General features: G+C 40.0%; 1 protein-coding gene across 1 annotated transcript in view; it reads right to left on the minus strand.

The window, feature by feature from the left end:
• Positions 1–23,474, minus strand: part of BIRC6 (baculoviral IAP repeat containing 6) — a 296,285-nt gene that overhangs the window by 233,701 nt on the left and 39,110 nt on the right. Inside the window, 9 exon segments of the mRNA XM_039531866.1 lie at positions 294–425; positions 544–705; positions 1,172–1,302; positions 3,766–3,944; positions 4,246–4,377; positions 7,446–7,577; positions 9,263–9,423; positions 16,939–17,164; positions 19,649–19,798. Coding sequence (XP_039387800.1) covers positions 294–425; positions 544–705; positions 1,172–1,302; positions 3,766–3,944; positions 4,246–4,377; positions 7,446–7,577; positions 9,263–9,423; positions 16,939–17,164; positions 19,649–19,798 — 1,405 coding nt within the window.

A 23,474-nucleotide genomic window follows, 5' to 3' on the forward strand; every position in this document is an offset into this window, starting at 1 on the left:
TTACTTTATATACAATAGTTTAGTTATATATTATAGACTTATAGAAAGAAACCTCCTAAAAATGTTAATGTATTACTGGCATGCGAAACCTTAAATTAGAGTGAATAAATGAAGACTCGGCATACCACTTCTGAAAGATTGCCGACCCCTGGGCTAGTATATTAACTTTTCTAACTCCCACCATATCAAATTATTTTGCACATTTAACTACAAGGAACAACAAAAACAAGTAAACTAAATAGAATTAGCCTCAGAACATGTATTACACAAAAACTTAAAATAAAATCACCAACCTTATGCATAGTGCTAGAAACCGTGCACATTTGTGGGCTATGCTCCTCCCTGCTTCAAAGAAGCACACACGTATGATATCAGAAAGACATTTACGTGTTTTAAAAAGTAGGCTCTCATTCCCGTCCTTGGAGCTGGGGGGAGGAAAAAAAAAAGAAAAGAAGTACTTTGGAGAATTATATAAGCTTTTATATTTAGGAAATTTGATACTGAAGAGTAACTACATGCATTTAATTGAAATCTCTCTTCTACCTGCCAGGTCCATTTGATTGCACTCCTGCCAGCCAACACAAGGTATCTAACACAAGGCTTTGAGCATGTTCTGTGGTCAGACCATCATTTGTCTTTTTGCAAAGTGTGTTAAGAAGTTTTTCATGGAACTCTGAAAACTGTAACATGGCACAGCGTTGAACTCTAAAGAAGAAGAGATTAGTAACGGAAAAAAAGTTGAACTGTTCAAGTAAAACGGATACTTAGTGCTAAGTTTTGTTTAAAAACTAGGCAACCTATAAGCTAAGAATGGGGAAAGATTTTTCCTCAAAAAGTGAAGTCTGATTCATTTCAATTATCTAGTTTACAGCAGTGCAACACAAACCCCTGCTAGTTACATTTGCATTTGAAGGCCAGAAAAATTTCTCACTACCAGAATATGTCTAGTCATACACATTTATGGCATTCTTTAAGTGAAAACAATGCTTTGATATCCCATTACAGTTTACACAGTATGAAGATTTAAGATCCATATATGACCATTTTAAATTTTTAAATATTTTCCTGTCAGCTAAATTTAGCAATACCAATGTTCAGATTATGATTTGTCATAAATATTGAAGTTAAAAATCTAAAAATTTAAATAAAACATGTTTACAGAGAGACTAACCTTTCCTTTGAAACAGAAGTTTTTTTAAATCTTCGAATAGTTACAGAGACCTCTTGAAGTAAGTCACACCCTCGCAGATTGTCTGATTTCCGTGAAGAATTGCTGGCTTCAATTTTATTGGACGACTTTTCCTGACAAGTCAGAAAAAAAAAAAATCATTGGTTTCAAGAGTTACAGCACTCATGATTCCTTCATTTATGCATCTGGTTCAGATGAAAGTGCTGTGTAATTTAAATTCAGAAATATTTATTACTTGTTAATGGTACCATATAGACAATAATTGTATTCTAGCTTTATTTTTAAGCTAAAAACTAAGCTAAAACAAGTTTTGTTTGGGTCCTAAAGATCCCCAGACTCAAGAGGAATAAGTTCCAAAAGTAAAAACCCCCACTTGAAAAAGCCCTGCTGGTGATCATGGAATGTTTCAGCTTGGGAACCAAAAGAAGGAGATTTCTAGCTTATTTTAACTGCTTTGTTGGGTTAAAAATTGAGAGGTAATTTCAGGTAGTTTATTTACTGAGGGCCATCCATGTAATTGGCACTGTAAGGAGGACACTGGTCCATCCCCCAACCAAAAAATCTAAGCTAGACAACAGTTCAGACAGATGGAATACTTCAAAAACAAAATATGAGAAGCTGGCCAGATCTCAGAGCAATTTTATTATATATTATAGATGGAGCCGATAGCCTTGCTATTATTAAATCAGCCTGAAACTTCCCATTGTGAGATACCACTGTTAACTGCTTATAACTGCTAAACTTTAACCATTTGTGTTGAAGTTTTCCATGTTAGGAATGTGCTTCAGGGTGAGTTTTTTTTTTTTTTTTTGTGAAAAATTCAGCCAACACTGTTCAGCTGTTTCCTGAGAATGAGATGGGGGAAGAATATGTTGTTTTTCCCCATGCTTAATTCTAGCATCCTCTTCTTTGTCAAGCTCTAGTGCCCTCATGCTTTGGAGCAGGGGCTTAAAATTTGTCAAGAGATGGCCTTCTAATTCTTGCTGTCTCTCTGAAAATCCTCGCTTCAGCCAAGGGCTAATGCAGACTTTCCCTGCAACTGCAGCTCCGGACACCTGAACTGACAGCATGCAGATATGTCTCTCCTGCGCTCTCCATGGCCTGGCAGCATGGACAATGAAGCTACCTAATTTAAACACAGAGGGAACAAGAGCCTAACCTGCAAAGGGGTACAGGCAGAATAAGCCGGGACAAAAAGCCATGAGGAGAGGGAATGGACGCTGTGACAGGGAAAGGGGAGGAGGAAATTGGGACAGGACTGGGATTTGCAGTTAGGAGAGAGACTGGCTGGGTAAGGAGACGGGGAACCAGGGAGAATGACTTTGACCTGACAAAAACTAGGATAAGGAGCAGAGGTTTTGGGGGTTTTTTTGGTGGGGGGGGGGGGGGGGAGAGGGTGATACTGGCCAAGGAGCACATGGGAACCAGGAATGTGGCCAGGGTGGAGGAGAGACCAACAAATCAGTTAAGGAATCACAGGGAGAGGAACTGGGACTATAATCGACAAGTAGAATGGGAAGAGAAACACGAGAACTAGAAATTGGGGCTGGCTAGGTAAGGAGCATGGGACTATGACAAGGCACCAGGGACAGGGAAGATAGGAACAAGCTAGAGGGTATGGAACAGAAAGGGGTGATGTTTGGAGGGGAACGGGCACAAGAGTCTGTGCCCACTACAGAACACTCCCCTCCAAAGCTTGGAATGGGCGCCAAGATTCCTGAAACTCACCAGACCTCTGCTGTCAGCAAATCTGTGAAACCCACTGGCAAAGTGTCCTACCCCTCTCTAGTGCTGATCTGAATGAAGGATGACAACCTATCAGTTACTCCATCAGTTCAAGAGGCAGAGAGGACTGTGTGGTGGATCTAAAGGTTCCTAGCCTGCTGATGACCCTTGTGAGTGTCAATATGGGTCAACATGAAGAAATATTTTTTCATTTTTTTTAATCTAGGCATTTAAGGTTGTTTTAATATAGGATTTTTGTTTAAGGCTGCAAAGTCAAGTTAGGAAAATATAGTATGTGATCCTGTAACTAAAGACTATCATAATGCAGGCACAAGGGAGCTCAAAAAGGTTGTGCAGGCAACCTAAATTTTGGTGTTTCTTATATTTTTAGTGTTTGACTTTGTAGCTTTAACATTCTTTTAAAGTAGGATTTTTTTTATTATTATATATATATATTTTTTTAAGTGTTGGGGTATGTATTCTTCTAACCCCACTGGATTACAGGTAGGCTTCAGCAAAGAAGGATTTAAGGAGGAATACTGCTGGGTGCCCTTAGATACAGAGAGAGTTCTAAGAACAATGGGAGGCCTAAAAGACTTGAGTGTGAGAATGGATCTTTTACTGTTTAATAGTTATCACCACACCTCTTGCTAGAAAAACAAGACCCTAAACTACAGTTCTGGTAGGTATAAAACTTATATAGTTAATCAAAACTTCACTAGGATTTGTTTTAAATCTCTTATGGTAACTGTATAAGAGACCTTTCATTTTCAAAATGGGGGTTTATACAACTGATTCTGAAGCTTTAATATACATAAAATATAGCTGCAACTATGTTACTTATTCAATACCTTGCCTGCTGCAACTTTGGCCAACAATGAAGCAAGGGAATTCCCTTTACTACTTTGAGGTTTTAGAGATGGTATCCTTACAACAGGCCGGATTCCACCATTACAGATTTCTTCTGTTCCTCTGTCATTCACTGCTTTAACATGGATTAAAAATGAACGGTACTTGCCCCCAGCCATACCTGGAAAAAACAAAAAGAGGAAAAAGCTTCTACATCGTATCAAATGAAGAGATTTTAATTCAATGGCTATAATTCACAACCACCTGAGTTAAGTAAGTATTTTTTCGTAATTCAGTATAAATTCTAGGCATTAAAGAACAGGCATTTAAACATGGATTTATATGGTGTAAGTGGTCCATATTTAATGTGGTCTTATGGGGAATTAATCTGATAAATCCTAACCAAGATTGCTCAACTCAGAAGTATTGGGTATACTCTAGTAATGCACATTTTAGAGAGATAATGTAATAAATTAATTTACCTTTAACAAGCTTTGGACTTGTTAATGTCAACATTCCAGCATGTCCTGACAGATCCAGTCCAGTAGCCAGCCATACTGGACCACATAGTATGTCTTCTTTATGATCCTCTAAAAACGGACACAACCGTAGACCTTAAAAAAAACACAACAACATGATTTAAGTAGCATGAATATGGACTCATCAATTAAGATTAGGTTACAAAATAAGTTATTCATTTTCATAAATTAAATGCATTTATATTCAACTTCAATTTAGACTGTAAGATAGGTGAGCTGACACCTATTTAAGAAATAACTAAGCTATGTTCTAGTCAAATTATGTACTTCTAATATTCAAAAAGTTCTCAAAAGAGTACAGTTTCCAGATATACTGTACATATAACAGCTGATGCTCTGGAAAGAACATCAAAATTCTGCACAAGTTTATGGCCTGTAGAATGGTGAACTGATAGAGTCGTCTGAGCTACAACTATCACAGGTCCTAATTAACTATCAGCTATCACAGGCAGCTCCTCTGGCATGGCTGAACTGCTCCCAGCCCCGCCACCTGGGGTGGGCACCAGGCTCAGCAGAAGCTGTCCCTGGGCATGCTAGTCTGGGAGCATGCAAGCCACTGAGCCTGGTGCTCACCCCAGTGGGAGGGGCTGAGGTCGGCTGAGCCATGCCGGAGTCGTTGCCCATGCAGAATGCTGGCTCCTGCAAGCAGAACCCAGATGTGCGGCTGCTTTCACTGCTGCTATTCCTGGTAGATCCTTGCAGCTACTCGGATATTCACTTTATATCTGTGGATATCCACATCCACGGATATAAATTTGGTATCTGCGCAGGGCTCTAAAATACTAAAACTATGTGTGATGTTAGAGTCAGTCAACATCTCCATTGCAAATCCTCATTTTTCAGTTGTCATATTACAAATAAACTTTGGAAAAAAAGAATGGCAACAAAAGCTGATATTAGCAATGAAACAGAAGAGCTTCAGAGAAGAATGATGCAAGCAGTTGAGAGACTGTCAATTCTTAGGGGAAAAAACCACATATTTGTATGCATTTGTATAGGACCTAGCACAATAGGGCACTTTGAACCTTATTGGGACGTTCAAGTGGGACCTCCGTATAAATAGTAATTGCAATTACTAAGCTTTTTACACAACATTACCACCATCTGAAGTGTAAAACTATTTTAAAAGGGGTAATCATAGAATAAGCATATGTAATCGGAGTTGTATTCTAATTGCTGCTTCATATAAGAGTATAGAATATTTTATTTTTTACCAGTTGAGACTGAAAATATTTTCAGCCACAAGCAAGGCCATAAAAAACCCTTGATGTTTATTGAAACAATCAGATCAGAGGTGATAAGAATATTGCAATGGTACTTTCCATTCTTGTGAAATTACAAAAGTGAAACTGTGATGTACTTTCAAACATTAATCAGTCCTTATTAATCCAATTAATGGTTATTTTAAATGCAGTCAGAGGTACATTTAAAGTATAAAGGACCAATTCATAACTAATTAAAAAAAAAGATCCTGTGTCACTTACCAACAATGTCCCAAAACTGATGCTTCAAAATCTTGACTGTAAAGTAGGGGCTTCCTCCCACTAACCCACCTTGCTGTCTGAGCTTACCTACTCTGTCTCAAGCAAAACAGCAACTGGTGCTGTTCCAGCTCACTAACTCAAGCTTCTAGAGGCTTGCAGGCAGTAGCATACTAGCACAGATGGAATATCTCAGATGAGTTCTCAGAGGATCAAGAATTCTGTGTTGCCTAAAGCCACAGAAGACAATGTCTCAGGTTGAGAAGCATCCCTAGTTAGATTCACTCATATTGCCTACATTCCCCACCCCCCACAATCTTCCTTGGCAAAGTGAGGAAATGAGACAAGAGTTAAGGAGGAGAGCACACCAGGCTTCCAATAAATGGCAGTGGGAGAAGAAAGTGAGGCAGTTGATGGTATGGGTTGCTAAATGAGGATGAGGGATTGGCAATAACAATTAGCATATTTGTAAACAAATGAGGGGATAGGAAGGAAAAAGGAGGCAGGAGTATGTAGAGAACACAAAGAGGCAAGGAAAGCACAGAAAGTTAGAAACTGAAAACAGGCGGAAGACAGCAAGAAATAAATAATGAATGAGAGGTGATTGAAAAATTGAAGCGGGGCATCAGAATTAACACAGAAAATAGAATGATGGGCTGGGAGAAAATAGCAAGGAGACAAGTACAGAGGTAAATATTTTCTCTCATCCTGATTTAATGAACAAATCTCAATTTTCAAAAGGATGGGGCAGCAGGTAAAGGGAATGGGGGGGTAGATGGATAAGGAGAGAATAGGACAAACTTCAGAATCTTTTTCTCTCCTTCCATGTACTGAAATTCTAATCTGCCCACCTCTGTGCATGCCTCCTCCCCACCACTGACATCCCCTTCTCCAAAACTTTTCCCTTATCTCAAACACATCTTGAAATGGAATCCTGGTTTTCTCTTTGAAAACCTGGTCACCACATGAAGCAAAAAAAGAAGGAAAGTAAGACTTAGCTTGAAGGAGTAAGTGACAGAAGTTTGGGGTTTTTTTGACACTTATTCAGTCCCAACACTTACTTTTAGGCACTAGTCACCCCTACATAGATCTAATTTGATATCCTTCCAGACACTTTCTCTCACAAGTTTTGCGGGGGAAAGCTGCTGTAATGAGCTAGATGAGGAAAGGAGTGAGTGAGTTTGATAAGGCTGTAAAGTTAGTGTGACTAACTAGGAATTTTTAACTGGATATTTTAAGTTTTGAAGGCATTGATGCTAAAACTAAGGAAAATAAGATATGCAATGAAAAAAAAGTCACTTTCCTTGAAAACTAGCTAACTCAAGCAACACTTAAAACCATGTTGCACTGGAAGACATGACAGATCAGCTTGACAGCTGCTAAAATGATCTATAGCATCATTTCTAAATTAAAATAAAACCTTGATTTAACAATACCAAAATTCAAGTCCCCACCAGTTAATTTTTGCTTTCAACAGCAAAGTATAGTCTCCACTGAAAGGAGCAATTGCCAAATGTACTAAATAGGGTTGACCAGCATAAAGGATGTGCTTTTTTTAAAAAATTTTAATTACTTGAAAATATTTACATATAAATTCCAATGTGATCTCTGAAGATTTTTCATATAATAGTTTCCGTAAGGAAATAACCATATTAAACTCACATTGAGATTCTTCTACATCCATGTTCTGCATTTCTTCATTCAACTCAACCAGTGTTGGTTTTCCATTTCTTTCCATTTCAATACTATGAGCTGGAGATAAAGGAAAGGTGATCTGCCTATCTACTGCTGCTTCTGGAAAATAAAAAATATTAGCAAGATTTGGTAAACATTTTGTAGTGTTAATGAAAACCAGAAACATTAATTTCTATAACAGATTTATGATTTAAAAGTTTTTGCTCAAAATTCACTGAAACCATCATCTCTACTAAAAATCCTAAAGCTGCTGACAAACTCCCCTTAGTACTAAAATTAGAACAGAACACAATTTATTAAATGAAGTTAGCCTGTGTCCTCAATTTGTTTGTGAGCAGTTTATCAGTCTGAGTTTTATTTTTGACAAATAATTTCTACCAATAATACATTGCTCTCAAGCAATTATTTATATTTGATATTGAAAATCAGAGCTGCGTTTGTTTGTTTGACTGGACGTATAGGTATGTTTCTGTTCCCTAAGTATAACTCTTAACAAATGGTTTCCATTGCAGATATTCCGTTTCATAAGGTCAAATTTTTATTGCTGCAAATATTCTGAACCATGAGCTTCTCACCAGTAAAACAACAAATTCATAGAACACTAACATAAAAGAGTAACAACTGAATCTAATACAATAATGTTTATTTAAATAAAAAATTGAAACATTGAGTTATTTGCCCAGCTCTAGTTAAGCCCTATTTAGCACTCCAGTTTTACTATTTGTATAATGAATTTAAAAAAAAACAAAACAAAAAACCCACAGAAGACAGCCCACAAGTAATAAGACCTAAACTTGCTGGGATAAATGAGGGTGAATTATAAGGCCAAAGAGTAGCTTCATTTTCAGCCAGACCAGCAAATAGTGGGGTATTTTCCCCATCTCTGGGAGAGGTCACCAAGAGTGCTTCAGTACTATATGACTAATACTTCATATCAAGTCTTAAAGAACAGAGGTCAAATACGGGAGCATTTGTTTCCCTCTGTCCTGTGTCCACAGGTAAGCTGCATGTTGAAATTCTTAGTCATATTGTACTTAGAGAATATACTTTCCGCACTGAGACACTGCTACTCTGGAATACTGTTCCCTTGGATACACAGCAGCTTTTCTGTGGTATTCTTTTCTTTATTTAAAAACAAAAACACACTCAGCAGTACTCCTTTATTTAGAAGTATGGCATAAGGAGTGGGAGTTCTCCGAGAATGGCTCTGAATTTGTTTTTTCTTTTCTCTTAAATTCACAGTCATGCAACCTTTATTTCAATGGAATTCTAGTTGCTAGATTTTTTTTTTTCCTCATAAGGCACTCAGCTGCCTTATAATCATGGACACCTGCAAACTGAATTTCTAATTATGACCTGGAAGAATTACCTCTTTTTTTTTTTTTAATCTTTTGACTTAGAAAGTTTGTTGTACACCTCAGAAGCGCTGTCATTTATGTCTGACACTGCAACTTTCTTTCAATGCATCGTCAGATTCTAGTAGTAGGACAAGATATAAGTTCAGCTCAAACTGTTGTTGCTTTAGCTATACTTTTCTTCTTTATATAAACATTGAGGTTTTAAAATCTGTGCTTATCTTTGACTATTTTAATGTTTTTTTCTTATTTTTGCTCCCCAATGTTTAACAAATGTTCATTTGTGAAAAGAAAGTTAAAATGCAAGGTATTACTAAGTAAATGTAAAACTGAGATGTCTACAAATCTTTACTTCATCTCTAATTAAATCAGTAAAATACCAGACCTAAAAAGTAACAAGTCTGAGAAAAGAAAAATCTCCTTTCTTACCATTGACTTTTCCTAAGCCTGGAGCTTTATTTTTCAGTAAAGTCACTTGAATCTGCGGAATGTTTGTTATGTTTGAGTTCAAAACAAATTTGAAATCCACGTGTCCAACCATACAGGCTTTTGGCAAAACCAGTTCAAAGACATGTTCATCCCAGCTGCTGCTGTTGGGGAAAAAATATTAGGTATTTTATAACACCATGTCTACAAGCTCAGTACAACCAAACAAGCAACAGCATCCAGTTTATTTTCAGCATATACTTCTTCTTTAGCGTAGTGAGAAAAGATGAAGTTTTACATTAGTCAGTCTAAGCTTCCTTCATATTCCCTCAATATCCACATGAATCTCTGACGCAAAATCAGGTATACTTAACTGCAGTTAACCATGTCCATTTTATATAGAAAACATTGAAAGCCAACTGATAAGATGCTGAACCAATGTGTTTGGAAATGATTTGGCTGAATCAATGTGTTTGGCGAAAAAGCACAGAACCTCCTATTACCTGCATTACAATATTGCCTCTATAATACTTAACATTTCTTTTGAGGCTTAAGTCAGTATTTAAACAATGAAAATACTTTCTTAAACATCAATTGTCTTCCAGTGGTTAAACTGTGCCAACCAGATCCTAATATGCTCTGGTAATCTCTGAAGTTGGCCTTCTTCACTGATGGTGTCAAACATTGTCACTTTTCAACAGTATCATGGCCACCGGCAGGAGGCTCAAAATACTAATTTCAATTCAAAATTTTGAAATACATTTGACAATTATACAGGATGAGAAGTGCTTCTTACCAGGTGCACACTCAGAAGCCTGCGCTGAGCAAAATGGGTGCAGCTTTCTTTTAATGAGTCATATTTTTCCTTTTGAAGCCAACTTTGTTTTATACTGAAAGTGTAAACTTGAGACAATAAGTACCCCTGAATGATCAAAGTTTCATAGTTTGACACAGTAAGGTTTGCAAAAGTAGCTCAAATTGAAGAAAAAGCAATTAACATAAAATTAATCATGCTTCCAAGTGTTACATTACACACATTTTCAAAAGTAAGAGTATGTCACTTATCTATAACTGGAGGTTTTTCAAGATGAGTGATCCCTATCTGTATTCCACTGAAGGGTTATGCACATGCTCCATGTGCCCGGAGCCAGAGCTTTTAAAAGTATTAGTGTCTGTTGGTCCGCGCATGTGCCCTGCTACCGACCGCCTTATGGTTTTGACTGAGGCGATAAAGGGCAGGGCAGACCAACAGCACCCTCAATTCCTTCTCCACAAATCTACCAGATCCGCAATGGAGGGGAAAGGAGGGTGGGACTGGAATACAGATAGGGACCACACATCTTGAAGAGCCTCCAGTTACAGGTAAGTAACCTCCTCCTCTTCTTCGAATGATGGTCCCTATTGTATTCCACCGAGGGCCATTAACAAGCAGCACCTACTGAGGAGATGGGTACAAGAAAGATGATGGTACCATGGAACAGAGCACCACTGCACTGCACTGCATCCATCGCAGAGTCATGCACGGTCCATGGACAGAACTGGAAGCTGCCTCAGAACCAATGATTCACAGGACTTTGGCAGAACTGGTGCAGAAGGAGCATGCCACTCAGGAGCTGGGGCCAGAAGATGCAGCATGCATTGCAACATTTTGTCATGCTTGTGTGCTTTGGAACACACCACTTCTCCGTGGCTGGAACTTGTGGCCAATGCAGTGTCTTTCTAGGACCTTGAGGAAGACTTGCTGCCATGCTTATGCACATACTTCATGGGTGGGCAAAGTTTTTGGCCCAAGGGCCACATCTGGGTATGGAAATTGTAAGGCGGACCATAAATGCTCACGAAATTGGGGGTTGGGGGTGAGGGAGGAGGTGAGGGCTCCGGCTGGGGATGCAGGCTCTGGGTTGGGCCACAAATGAGGAGTTCAGGGTGTGGGAGGGGTTTCTGGGCTGGGTCAAGGGGTTGGAGGGTGTGTGTGGGGGGTGAGGGCTCTGGGGTGGGGCTGGGGATGAGGGGTTGGGGGTGCAGGAGGGTCTTTGGGCTGGGACCAAGGAGTTCGGCAGGTGGGAGGGGGATCAGGGATGGGGCAGGGGGTTGGAGTGCAGGAGAAGGTTGGGGTGCAGGCTCAGGACAGCACTTACCTCAAGCAGCTCTCAGAAGCAGTGGCATGACCCCCCTCCGGCCCCTACGTGGTGGCGCAGCCTGTCCACAGGCACCGCCCCTGCAGCTCCCATTGGCCTAGATTCCCAGACCATGGGAGCTACAGGGGCAATGCTTGGGGCGGGGGCAGCATGCAGAGCCCCTTGGTTGCCCCTACGCATAGGAGCCAGAGTGGGGACATGCCACTGCTTCTGGAAGCCACGCAGAGCGGGGCAAGCCCCCAACCCCACTCCCTGGCTGGAGCTTGAGGGCCGAATTAAAACGTCTGGAGGGCCAAATGCGGCCCCCGGGCCATAGTTTACCCACCTGACATACTTCCTTGTCTCACAGCTAGGCCTCGGCACAGGGTCCGTAGCACTGGTACTGGCGGAACCAGACTTGAGCTCCGTGGCAAGAGATGCACTCTTGGATTACTTGGAGCGACGTACGGGGGCGGGGAGAGTTTCCCAGCCTGGATCGAACTGTGGCCTCATGGCAACTTCCATAAGGTGCCTCTTAAGGCTGAGAGCCCAGCCTTCCCAGATACAAGCAGGGAAGAAGAGGCAGATATTGCACCTGGACACAACATGGGCTTCCCCCAAACAGTACGGACTGCACTAGTACTTGTCGCTGATTGAAAACAAGAGAGGGCATGGGTTCAAGATCTTGAACCCCAGCATCTTCGGCACAGATCTTGAACCCAGCACCTTTGGAATAATCCAGTACCCAGGCATGGGTACAAGGGGGAAAGAAAGGTGGTTGGCAAGAAAACTGCTAGAGCGGCACCCAAGAGTTCTTAAATGCTAAGAAAACCACTACTAACTCTAAAAACTACTACAAAAACAACATGCTAACTATGTACAAGAATAAATCCGTCTCTCTCACTACATTTGGAAAGTGCGTCACAAGGGATGAGAGAACAGCAGAAGCTCCGAGTCGGACCATGCAATGGTGAGAAAGAACTGAGGGCGCGGTCGGTCCACCCTGCCCTTTATCACCTCAGTCAAAATCACGAGGCAGTACAAGGACACATACCTGGACCAATGGACACTACTACTTTTAAAAGCTTCAGCTCCGGGCGTATTTGCATAACCCCTCAGTGGAATACAATAAGGACCATCACTTGAAGAACTGCACTTCCTAACTGTTTTCAGTCCATGTCTAAGGGACATTTATAAATATATTATTTAGAACTACATTTTTTACACTATGCTACATATCATTGTCTTCTGCACAATTTCTTTGCAGTATATTAAGCGTTGATATTATTTTCTAACATCTTTTTATTAAATTTTTGAAATATTAATCTTCAGGGTCAGAACTCTCTCTGGCAGTGGCAATGCACCATTAAACTGCAGGATCTAGGAACATATAACCAGTAATTAAGGTTAATTGCTTGTTGTCTATTTGACCATTAGTTCTGTTCCTCACATGGTGGAAGAGTCTTTTGAGCAGCATTTTCCATGAGAGAAAAAAAAAACGCAAAATATTTGTAAACATTACATATAGTTCTAGCATACTAGCATGTGTTTTCCAGGTGTCTGTGTGTACATGTATTAAATACCGCTTTGTAAAGCATCAATATTCCTATTGGCTACCAAATGGACAAGAACTTGTGAAAGAAAGAAAAAGGATCTAAATAATAAAATATAGTTTGTGTTCTCTCCTTGTTATAATAAAAAATAGGGGAAAAAAATCTCTCCCTGGAGTAACTTTTTCAGCTGACCTCTTAAAGCATTTTTCATCTTTTCTTTTAATTCTACTATAAGTAACTGACTTTCAGTAATGTCTCCTTTTTCTTCTAGTTAACAGTGCTTAAACCAAGGATTAACAAAGAAGCTCTCTTGGAAAATTATCTGGGGATGAAAAAAGAACCTGTTTCCTTTTAGAGACGCAAAGAAGTTCCTAAAGCAGATCTACACAGTAAGATAGCAAAGAATTTTGTGGAAGCCTATTAAGAAACACTCCAGGGTGTCAGATAGGTAAAAGAATCTAGACCTTTGCTCCTACAGCAAACTAAGCCAGCCTTCCAAGATCTTCTTGACAGCTATGGAATTTAGGATGAATTCCACAGTTTCAGAAAGGAGTCCACAATCTCTCTACAACAAACTGAAGAGTTAGCTGTTTAGGTTTCATGACATCTGATTCTGCCTCTGCAGATCCAAGTGGAAAGACACTGTTGAAGAAGAAAGTCAGGGTTCAGGAGCTTCCATTGGTCAGTATGCCAAATTGCAACCTGACAAGGGGAAGAAAACAAACAAACAAACAAAAAACCCCACAGGATTGGCAAATGGTTATCATTACAACGGTGCTACCATTAAGGCTAAAAGACTAACATGGAAAATATTAGGCGAAGAAGAATTGAGGAAGTTATGAGCAAAGGAAGACTGGGGTCTTTAGAACAGCATTCCAAACTCAGCTTTAGCACACAGATAGTTAATACACTCATGAAGGATCCTAAAGTTCTTTACAAACTGAACACACAGAAATGCCATTTCTGAGATTGAATATGGCAGCTATTCAGCACCAGAAATACTGCACAACTGATTTTGTTTCAGGATTTGGGGAAAAGAAGGGGGAAGAAAGATTATTTTGGTTTAGATTTGTTTAAGTACAGTGAAAAATTCTCTACAACTGAAAATAGAACGGGAATGTAAGTATACAGAATATAATTCCTCATGATCAAAGTCTGTCCAGGACACCACGGTTAACATTCCCAACCCTTGCAAAAAATTTATTTCATGAAGAATTACTGAATATTTAATCCAAGCTTAGACTAAGCATCTCAGACCTCTGTCCTACATAGCACCTAACACACTTCTGGCCCTATATAAATGAAGAGGATGTTGCTATGACATGGACATATAACTATTAAATCATTCAAAACATAATACATTGTGGATGTGGCCAATCCATTCTAAAAGGGCCAATGTGATGAAGTATTAAGGACTGACCAGCTCAGAGGTTCAAGTTACTGACCTGACACAGAAGTAAGCAAATACAGAGGTAAGCAGTAAACCAGCTTGTGTGCAGTAGTATCTTACATAGGAACACTGGAATTGTCACACTGAATCAGACCCTTGATTCATCTAGATCAGTGTTTTTCAAACCATGGTTCACGACCCAGAACTGGTTCATGGAATGGATGGGACTGGGTCACAGCGGCTCTAGCCAGCACCGCCTATCAGGCCACTAAAAGTCCTGTTGGCGGTGCTGTCCGGCTAAGGAAGGCTAGTTCCTTCTTGTTCTGACAACACGCTACGCCCCGGAAGCGGCCAGCAGCAGGTCCAGCTCCTAGGTGTGTGTGGGGGGTGGGGAGGTGTCATGGGGCTCCGCACACCGCCCTCACCCCAAGCACTGGCTCGCGGGGGGACACGGTGCCTGTGGGCGAGAGCTGCACAGAGCCACTTGTGCGCCTACGCCTAGGAGCCGGACCTGCTGCTGGACATTTCCGGGGCACAGCGGGGTCCATGATGCCAGGACTGGCAGGAAGCCTGCCTTTGCAACCCAGCTGCCCTGCTGACCAGGAGCCGCCGGAGGTAAGCTTGCACCCCAACCCTCTGCCCCAGCCCTGAGCCCCCCCAACCCAGAACCCCTTCCTGCACCCCAAATCCCTCATCCCCAGCCCCAACCCAAAGCCTGTACCCTAGCCCAGAGCCCTGACCCCCTCCAACACCCTGAACCCCTCATTCCTGGCCCCACCCTGCAGCCCACCCCCCAACTCTCTCCCCCAGCCCTGAGCCCCTCCCACACCCCAAGCCCCTTATCCTCAGCTCCGTTGAATGGTGGGCATCAAAAATTTTCTTCAACTGAGTCGCCAGAAAAAGAAGTTTGAAAACCACTGAACTAGCTGACAGTGGTTAGTAGCAATTGCCTCAGAGGAAGGTTTAAGAATCCCACAACAGAAAAGTGAAATCATCTGCCTTCATGAAGGTTTTATACTAATCCCTCAGAGAGATTTGCTTAAACTCTGAAGCATGAGGGGGCTTGGGATGGGGTTAAATCTCTTCCAAAATTTTGCATCAACAGATCATAACTCTGGATATTCTTAAGTGCCCAATCTGTTTTTGATTACAAGATAAATTGTTGGCTTCAGTGACATCATGGGGCAGTAAATTCCAGTTTGTTTACATGTTGAGTGAAAAGGTATTTATTTCCCTTAATCAATTTCGACACTCCCACCTTGCAGTTTCCTTGAACATCCCTCTTTTTCTTGTGTTATGACATTTGCACAACAAACTCCCAATCTATTTTCTCTATACCATTTGTTCTTTTATATATTTTTATCATGCCCTTTCTATTCATCTTCTTTTTAAGGTAAACAATCCCAGTCTTTTCAGTTTCTCTTCATATGAGTTTTCCCATGCCCACAATCATTTTCATTATCCTTCTCTGACCCTCCTCTAATTCTGTAAGATTATATCTATTTATATAACATTTTCCATATTATTCTGCATTCCATTCCTTGTGCCTCCTATGACCATTTTTGCTTTTTTTACCGTAGCTGCACATTAAGCTGTCCACAGCAATTCGCAGGTCATTTCCCAAGTTGATTCAGAACTGGGCAAGATGTATGAACAGTTCCAAGTTTTCTCCCCACGCTCTTCGTGTATGTTAGGCATGCAGAGATTTTTTTTTCTCTCCATTTAAACTAGCTAAATTTAAGTTTGAGAAAAACATGGAGTAGAAAAGTCAGGGAAACTAGACTTCATACTTCAAGCAGTGAGCTAACCAGAAGCCACACGTAGAATGTCTGATTGGTCCAGTAAATTTACTGGATCTGAGATTTTGGAAAAACCTATGAGATTTAGAGAATAAGAACATAAGAGCTGGCATATTAAGTCACCCCAGAGTCTACCTTACCCAGTATCCTGTCTCCAACAGTGGCCCTTGCTAGAACTTCAAGGGGAGTATACAGAACAGAGCAATTATGGAGTGATTCAGCCCTGTCTTCCACTCCCACTCTGGTAATCACAGGTTTAGGATCGCTCCGAGCATGGGGCTGCCATCTTGGCTAAGAGCCATTGAACTTATCCTATTCTTTTTTTGAACCCAATTATACTTTAGTCCATGACAACATCCCATGCCAATGAGTCTCACACGTTATTTGTGCATTGTGAGTGTCTTCACTGAAGACGCTGCATTGCTGAAGCATTTTAAGTGTAGACAAGCCCTCTGTTTACTTAAGAGCCTTTGGTGAGGGAACCCTGTCAAAAGTGTACTACATCAGCTGGATCACTCTTAGCCATATGCTCATTGACTCCCACAAATTACTGTCATAGGTTGATGAGGCACCTGACTCTTCCCCAACAAATCGAATAGTTTCAAGGTCCACTGAGACAAATATGGAAACCTCATGTAGAGGAGCGAATGCAAAAGATCAAGAATTAACAGTTCAGGTTTTTTTTGTTTTTAGTTCACACACTTGTTTTTTAAATAGTTGCGCAGACAATTAGAAGAAGCATGCTTATACTACAACTGCAACATAAATTAGTCTCACACCCACCCACCTCACTCTTTCTTGAGCCATTACTCTTACTTACCTATCTGTCTGCAGCTTCCAAGTCCGAGTATGCTGTGCTGCATCCCCATGGTGTTGCTGATGTAAATGTTGAGGGTGCCGCCTTTGCTGCTGCTCCTGTTGGACTTCCACCCAGCATGGAGGTACAGTGGCAGAAAATCGTGGGGTCAAAGTCTCAAAACGGGTTAATTCCACCAAGGATGTCAATGTTTCAAGGGAAAATGGTTGGTCCACCAAAAGATCGACTCCTAATATTTGTTGAAGGGGATAAAACAAAAAAACAAAGGTTTACTGCGTATACTTTCCTCTCCAAAACATCGTAGACCAAATTTTCAAATTATCCAAGCTACTCTAACACTAGAAAGGTGTTTGTATGAAGATTTTCTGAAAAAGGCATGAAAAATCAGCTAGTTTTGAGGCCAGCATTCCTAAAAGCAAACTTGCTCAAAACCTTTGATTTCTGCACATCAGAATATTTCTTTTAAATATCTATTGACTCACTTCATGTCAAAATCTTTCCATTCAGAGAAAACTGTTGTTATGGATGTGGAATTGCTATGTAATAATCTAAAGACACTGAGGTATAACACTGTTCTCTACATGAAATAACCCAGCTGCAGTCTCTTGATGATCTAAAGCTACTGTTAAGTAGAACTTGTTGCTGTAGTGTAATCTTCATGAGACAAAGCAATGGATAATCATAGCAAGGACAGCAACCATGAAAAAACTGAATACACCCATTTCACTTAGCACAGAATTAAAAAAGGCTAAACACCTGATGATGCAGGGTTACCCTAGTTCTAAAAAGCTCCCTATGATGCAAACGTACTTATAGGATGGCTCTACTCTGAAAAGTGATTATTCAAAGATTTCAATTTACACAACAGATCTGCTTCCTGTATACTCAGTCTTTTTGTTTTGTGACTAAAGTAAGTTATTATTTTAACTCTTGTTAGCACTACAGTGTCAACATAAGTGAGAGTAGAATTCTATTCCTTCTTGTGTATAAGAATTGTTTTACTAAAATGACCATTTACACCTGTGTCAACCCCAGTTATGGCAGTGAGATACACAAGTGTAATTTGACCTGCTAAACATTTAATAATTGATAAGACTATATGAAAAGGGAAGAATCCAGGTAGTGGCCAGCTGTGCAAGTTGACAAATGGGCTTGTCTTCACTGTATTAGCTCAAAGTGAAAAATGAAGGGTGCCCCTCACCTGACTCACATACACACATAACAGCCTCTAGTTTGAGTTAAGTGGAGCTTTAAACTCGAGCTAGGTGATCTGTTCAGAGTGTATGGTTCGGTGTACATGTGATGCAGATGCTTACGCTCCTAATGTGGTAGAGATGTAGATACGGGCTACAGCTCAAGCTAGCTCAACTCAGATGCTAATCTAATCACATTGCCAGTCTAGTTATGCTGTGCAGCTAATCAAATCACTGTGCATCTCCACTGTTTCACAGTCCAGCCGCTCTCACTCAAACTAAGCTACAGTGAAGTAAGTCAGCTGTGTTAACTTGAACTAACTGCTACAATGAAGACAAGCCTTAGATATGGTGTTTGAGGTGAACTGGATATCGGGGTGGTAGAGCCAGCTGCTTCCTTCAGTATGGGGGAAAGGAGTGAATCTTTCCAGCTAGCAACCCAGTATCTGAATGAAGCTGCAGCTTGGAACAAGGTTAAATCCCAATAAAAACGGGAGAAAAACTTACAGGAAGAGGGAAACAATCAGAAGAGTTCACAGAGGCTGTATTAACAATCCTAGTTGAGGGAATGCACCTGGCCTTTGTTAAAGTCCAGTTGTTCTGAAAAAATGACTAAAAATGACATTGAGTTCATTGTTCAGCAGATCAATAATTCAACATGAAAATATCTTCAGTTTACAAATAAAAATGCTTTTAAAAACTCCCAGAGAAATGACCATAACTTATCCTGGCTTTCCAGGATTAATAAATGAATTACAGGAATCTGTACAGAATAAATAATCTCCATTCTCTTTTTTGCCTAATAAATTTCATAGTTTGAAATACTTTCACACTACAAAAAGGCTTCTAAAATGCATTAGAAATACAAGGATCTGAAGAATACCAAGTCAACTCCAGTGTTCAGGCTACTATATATGATTTTTCTACCCAATTTTATGTTTAAAATGTTATGTTTATGTTAGACTGCAGTATTAGATAGAATCTGTATCATAAATCCTGCCATGACAACAATTAGAGGTTGAATGCATGATATTAATTCAACATAATGAGCTTACCAGGCTTATTTAAGGGGTGTAGAAAGTTTAGCTTTGGCAGTGATAAAACTCTGTCACTTCCACATTTACCCCCCACCCCACATCAAACAACATGCAAAGATAAAATGAACTGGGAAGAATACTGAGTTAGGGTATTTTTGCAGCCATCATTGTGGGGGGAGGGATAGCTCAGTGGTTTGAGTATTGGCCTGCTAAACCCAGGGTTGTGAGTTCAATACCGGAGGGGGTCACCTAGGGATCTGGGGCAAAAGTCAGTACTTGATCCTGCTAGTGAAGGCAGGCGGCTAGACTTGATGACCTTTCAGGGTCCCTTCCAGTTCTAGGAGATATAAATATATGGAGATATACCTATTTATGAAACCATGAACAAGACTAGACTATTGATGATCACTTGACATGCTTAAAAAAACAGAAAATACCTCCATATGGTTAATATTTTTTTATGTTTAAATGTGAATGCTTTACCTGTAATGCCTGGACTAGAAGGGTTAGATAAGGGCTTCACGCCTTCTGATGATTGCTCTACCCCTTTAGAAAGGGATCCATCCACAAGTATATCAGCTTCATCTATATCATCACAGGTTCCTCCAATTTGAAGGAAATGAAGCTCTCCACCTAAAATGTGGTTGACAGAAGTAGTTTGAGACAAGTTTATGTCAAACAAGCATTTATTTCCTCAAAACACTTTTAGTTAATGAGTACATCATTATTTGGTCATTACATACAGTAGTTGTGAAGCATCTGAAGGCTCTTCTGTATATTTTTTAACTTTACCAGAAAAAGTACAGAAACAACCATGCAAATGTTTATTCCATCTGCTAATGGTTATGAAGGAAACCGATCAGCAAGAAAGGTTCCTTGAACACCCAAAAAGACAGTTAGCTCAGTACACATGAAAAAAACCAAAAACAACTCTGATTAGCCTTTTTGTAAGTATCATATAATTCAAATCTTGCCATAATACACTGATACTACAGCAACATTTCAACTGGAAACCCACGCAAAACAACTCAATATATTCCCTATAAAATACCACTTCCTCAACTTCTTATAGTCAGGGCTTGAAAAATCCACTTGTCCACTATGTTCTAGGCATGTAGTAATCTTGCCATGGCAAACAAAAGAACCTAGAGATGAGTTTCTGCAGACTTTTAAGCTTTTATTTATAAACTTGATGCCCAACAGCTATAGCGTCTCTTTGCTAAATACCAGAAAAGTAAATATCCATCTCTGCCAGCCTAAAACTTTGTATAGTGGGGGTGCTGAGAGCCATTGAACCAAGCTGTAAATCCTGTATATGATGGAAACCGCTTCAAGCCAAGGGGTGCAGCAGCACTCCAGTACCCTTAGTTCCAGCATCTATGTTCTCATCTATGGCAGCAGGCAAGAGTGCCACCCATTGAGATTGCCTGACACTTCCCACTGTAAGATCCTGTTTTCAGCTGCTTAGAATTTTGGCAAAGTTTAACTGTTTGGTCTGAAATGATCTATACCGGATGTCTGCCTCAGGATGAAGTTCTTGGAAAATTTCCAGAGTAGAGCTCTTCCAACAAAAGTTTCACTGCCCAGACCACATCTAACCTGAATAAGCCTCTTCCAGATGCACAGGGGTTTATAGTTCAGAAAAGGGTAAGAACAGACCAGCTCCATTTGGGGACAAGTTCTGAAAACTTCTGAATAATGGCGACAGATGCAAACACTTAATTTCTCATACATGGAACTACAGCGGGATGCAGATATTCTACTTATGAATGCAAAGTAACAGACTATTTCTGTACTTACTGGCAGTTTTATAATGGAATAAAGAAAATCAGTTTTTACCCAGTTGTTTTGTTGGCTTTTGGCAAGTTGCCCTAACAGTTTCAACAGCTTGCCACCTGGGAGTTTGAAAGTTTAGCAATTCATGAGTTATCCATATTTAGGAAAGGTTCTGAGTTTTTGAATATGAAACTTGTATTTTCTCCCTCATTACTCAAAATCGGGGAACTGATTTTGATCAAGTTCCCCCCCCCCCAAAAAAACCCCAACATTAATTTTTGAGCTGAGGGCAAGTCAAAATTGAATTTTCCATACAAATCGAGTAAACAAAAATACAGCATTATTCAATGAAATTTCCAACAAAACATTAGTACAATATTTACCAACAATCCAACACTAATATATAGTTATGGCAATCATTACAAACCATTTCTGAAGCCACGGTGTATCATGGATTTTATACTCTATATGGACTACTAATGCATTCTACTCAATCTGGACTAATAGTATTAAATCTGTTAGTTTTCAAAACAGTGAGCATTTTTAAAATCCATTCTACCACAAAAAAAACTTCAATCATTTTCATCCACCATTGCATTCTGTAACAAGTAAGTAGCTTTATTTTCAGGTTTCAGATAGATGCCTCCAGCCTCCCCGCTTTCTAGTCTGGTGGCGAGTTCATCTGCAAGCTTAGTCATCTGTTTAATGTGCCAGGGAGAAGGTTTCTAAGCTACCTTCCAGCTACATATTACAAGTAGAAACATATTAAAAATAGTACCAGTGGGACTGGAAGCACCAATCATTATTGGGCAGCTCAGTTAAGATCAGCATCAACTTGGTATCATGGTGACCCCAGAGAACAATGGGTAGAAATTGAATAGAACTTAAATAGCAATTTAGTGCATTGATTTTTTTTACCCGGAAGATTTAGACCAACACAAGAGGGAAATAAGACTTCAGATAACAGAATTTGATACAAACACAAGACAGCCCCCTTCCCTTCCCATGCATCAGAAACAATCCAGAAATTCAACCAGGGCTATCTAATCCAAAATATATAATGTATGGGAGTGAAAAAAAAATAAAAAACCCACTTTGTTCCACAACAACAAAATAATGTAAATTAACACCAAATAATTCATAATTCTTAGCTATGACTTCCTTGCAAGTAAACCATTACAAAAAATCTTTTGCAAGACCCTTAATGAGGATAGAAATACCAATTATTGCAAAGGCCACCTGAAAGGGCCTACTCTCCTCATGGTATAATGAATTGTTACTAATAAATTTAGACAAGACGACACACACCATTTTGGAACAACAGGAAAATATCTGAAGAAAAGCCAAAACCTCATCAATTTGTGCAACAAAATAACTTAAGTGGAGAGAGAGATGACTGATTAAAGTAAGGAAAATATAAAAAGGGGAGTCAAGCACTGGAGAGTATTTAGAGGAACAGCGACCTCTCTGCATATATACTGGGAACGATCTGTTTTGAAGGAAAACAGAATTTTTAAGGTAACTAGAGTTAGGTGATCCAAAGAACTCAGTGATTCTATTAGTTTACAGGCCAAAGGAGGTTGCTGACTCAGGAAAATGACATAACACAATTACTACTAGCAGCCAGATGTGCAATAGCTCATTTTCGGAAAAGGAAAGCTCTCTCAACATTAATGGCATAAGGAAGTAGAGCAGGGGTCAGCAACCTCTGGCACGGGGCTCACCATGGTAAGCACCCTGGAGGGCCGGGCCAGTTTGTTTACCTGCCGCATCCGCAGGTTCGGCCAATCGCAGCTCCCACTGGCCGCAGTTTGCTGCTCCAGGCCAATGGGGACGGCGGGAAGTGGCACGGGCTGAAGGATGTGCTGGCCGCGGCTTCCCGCCGCCCCCATTGGCCTGGAGCTGTGAACCGCGGCCAATGGGAGCTGCGATTGGCCAAACCTGCGGACGTGGCAGGTAAACGAACTGGCCCAGCCCGCCAAGGTACTTACCCTGGCGAGCTGTATGCCAGAGGTTGCTGACCCCTGAAGTAGAGTATGGTATGAAAAATTCTTTCAATGAAAAATGTGTCAGACGCCTTACACATCCGGATCAGGTACATTTTGTAATGATTGCTATTTCTGGAATTTGAACAGAATACATAGACAAGAAGTTGACCAAACACAAGTGTGTATTTTTAAAGGTAATAAATACAGATTATGAATAAGATTCCTTAATACCTAGTATGGAAAATTCATGTATATTAAGAATGACCAAAAAAAGTTTAAAAAAACAAAACAAAAACGTGATTATCCAGATTTACAATCTGGCCAGAATATTGTGGTTAATAACCATAATTCTTCATGGAATTTTTAACCACAACATTTCTGTTATATCCCTCAAAAAGAAAGACAGCACCAATATCAGCAAAATATATGCTGACATCATGCAAAGGCACAAATTTAGTGCCAATTCAGAGACTGAAATGAAATACTTTCCCCTCAGAATGACAGATTTTCTTTAAACATCCATCCACAAATTGACCAGAGCTAAT

The sequence above is a fragment of the Mauremys reevesii genome, linkage group 3 (assembly GCF_016161935.1).
Source record: "Mauremys reevesii isolate NIE-2019 linkage group 3, ASM1616193v1, whole genome shotgun sequence".
NCBI lineage: Eukaryota > Metazoa > Chordata > Testudines > Geoemydidae > Mauremys > Mauremys reevesii.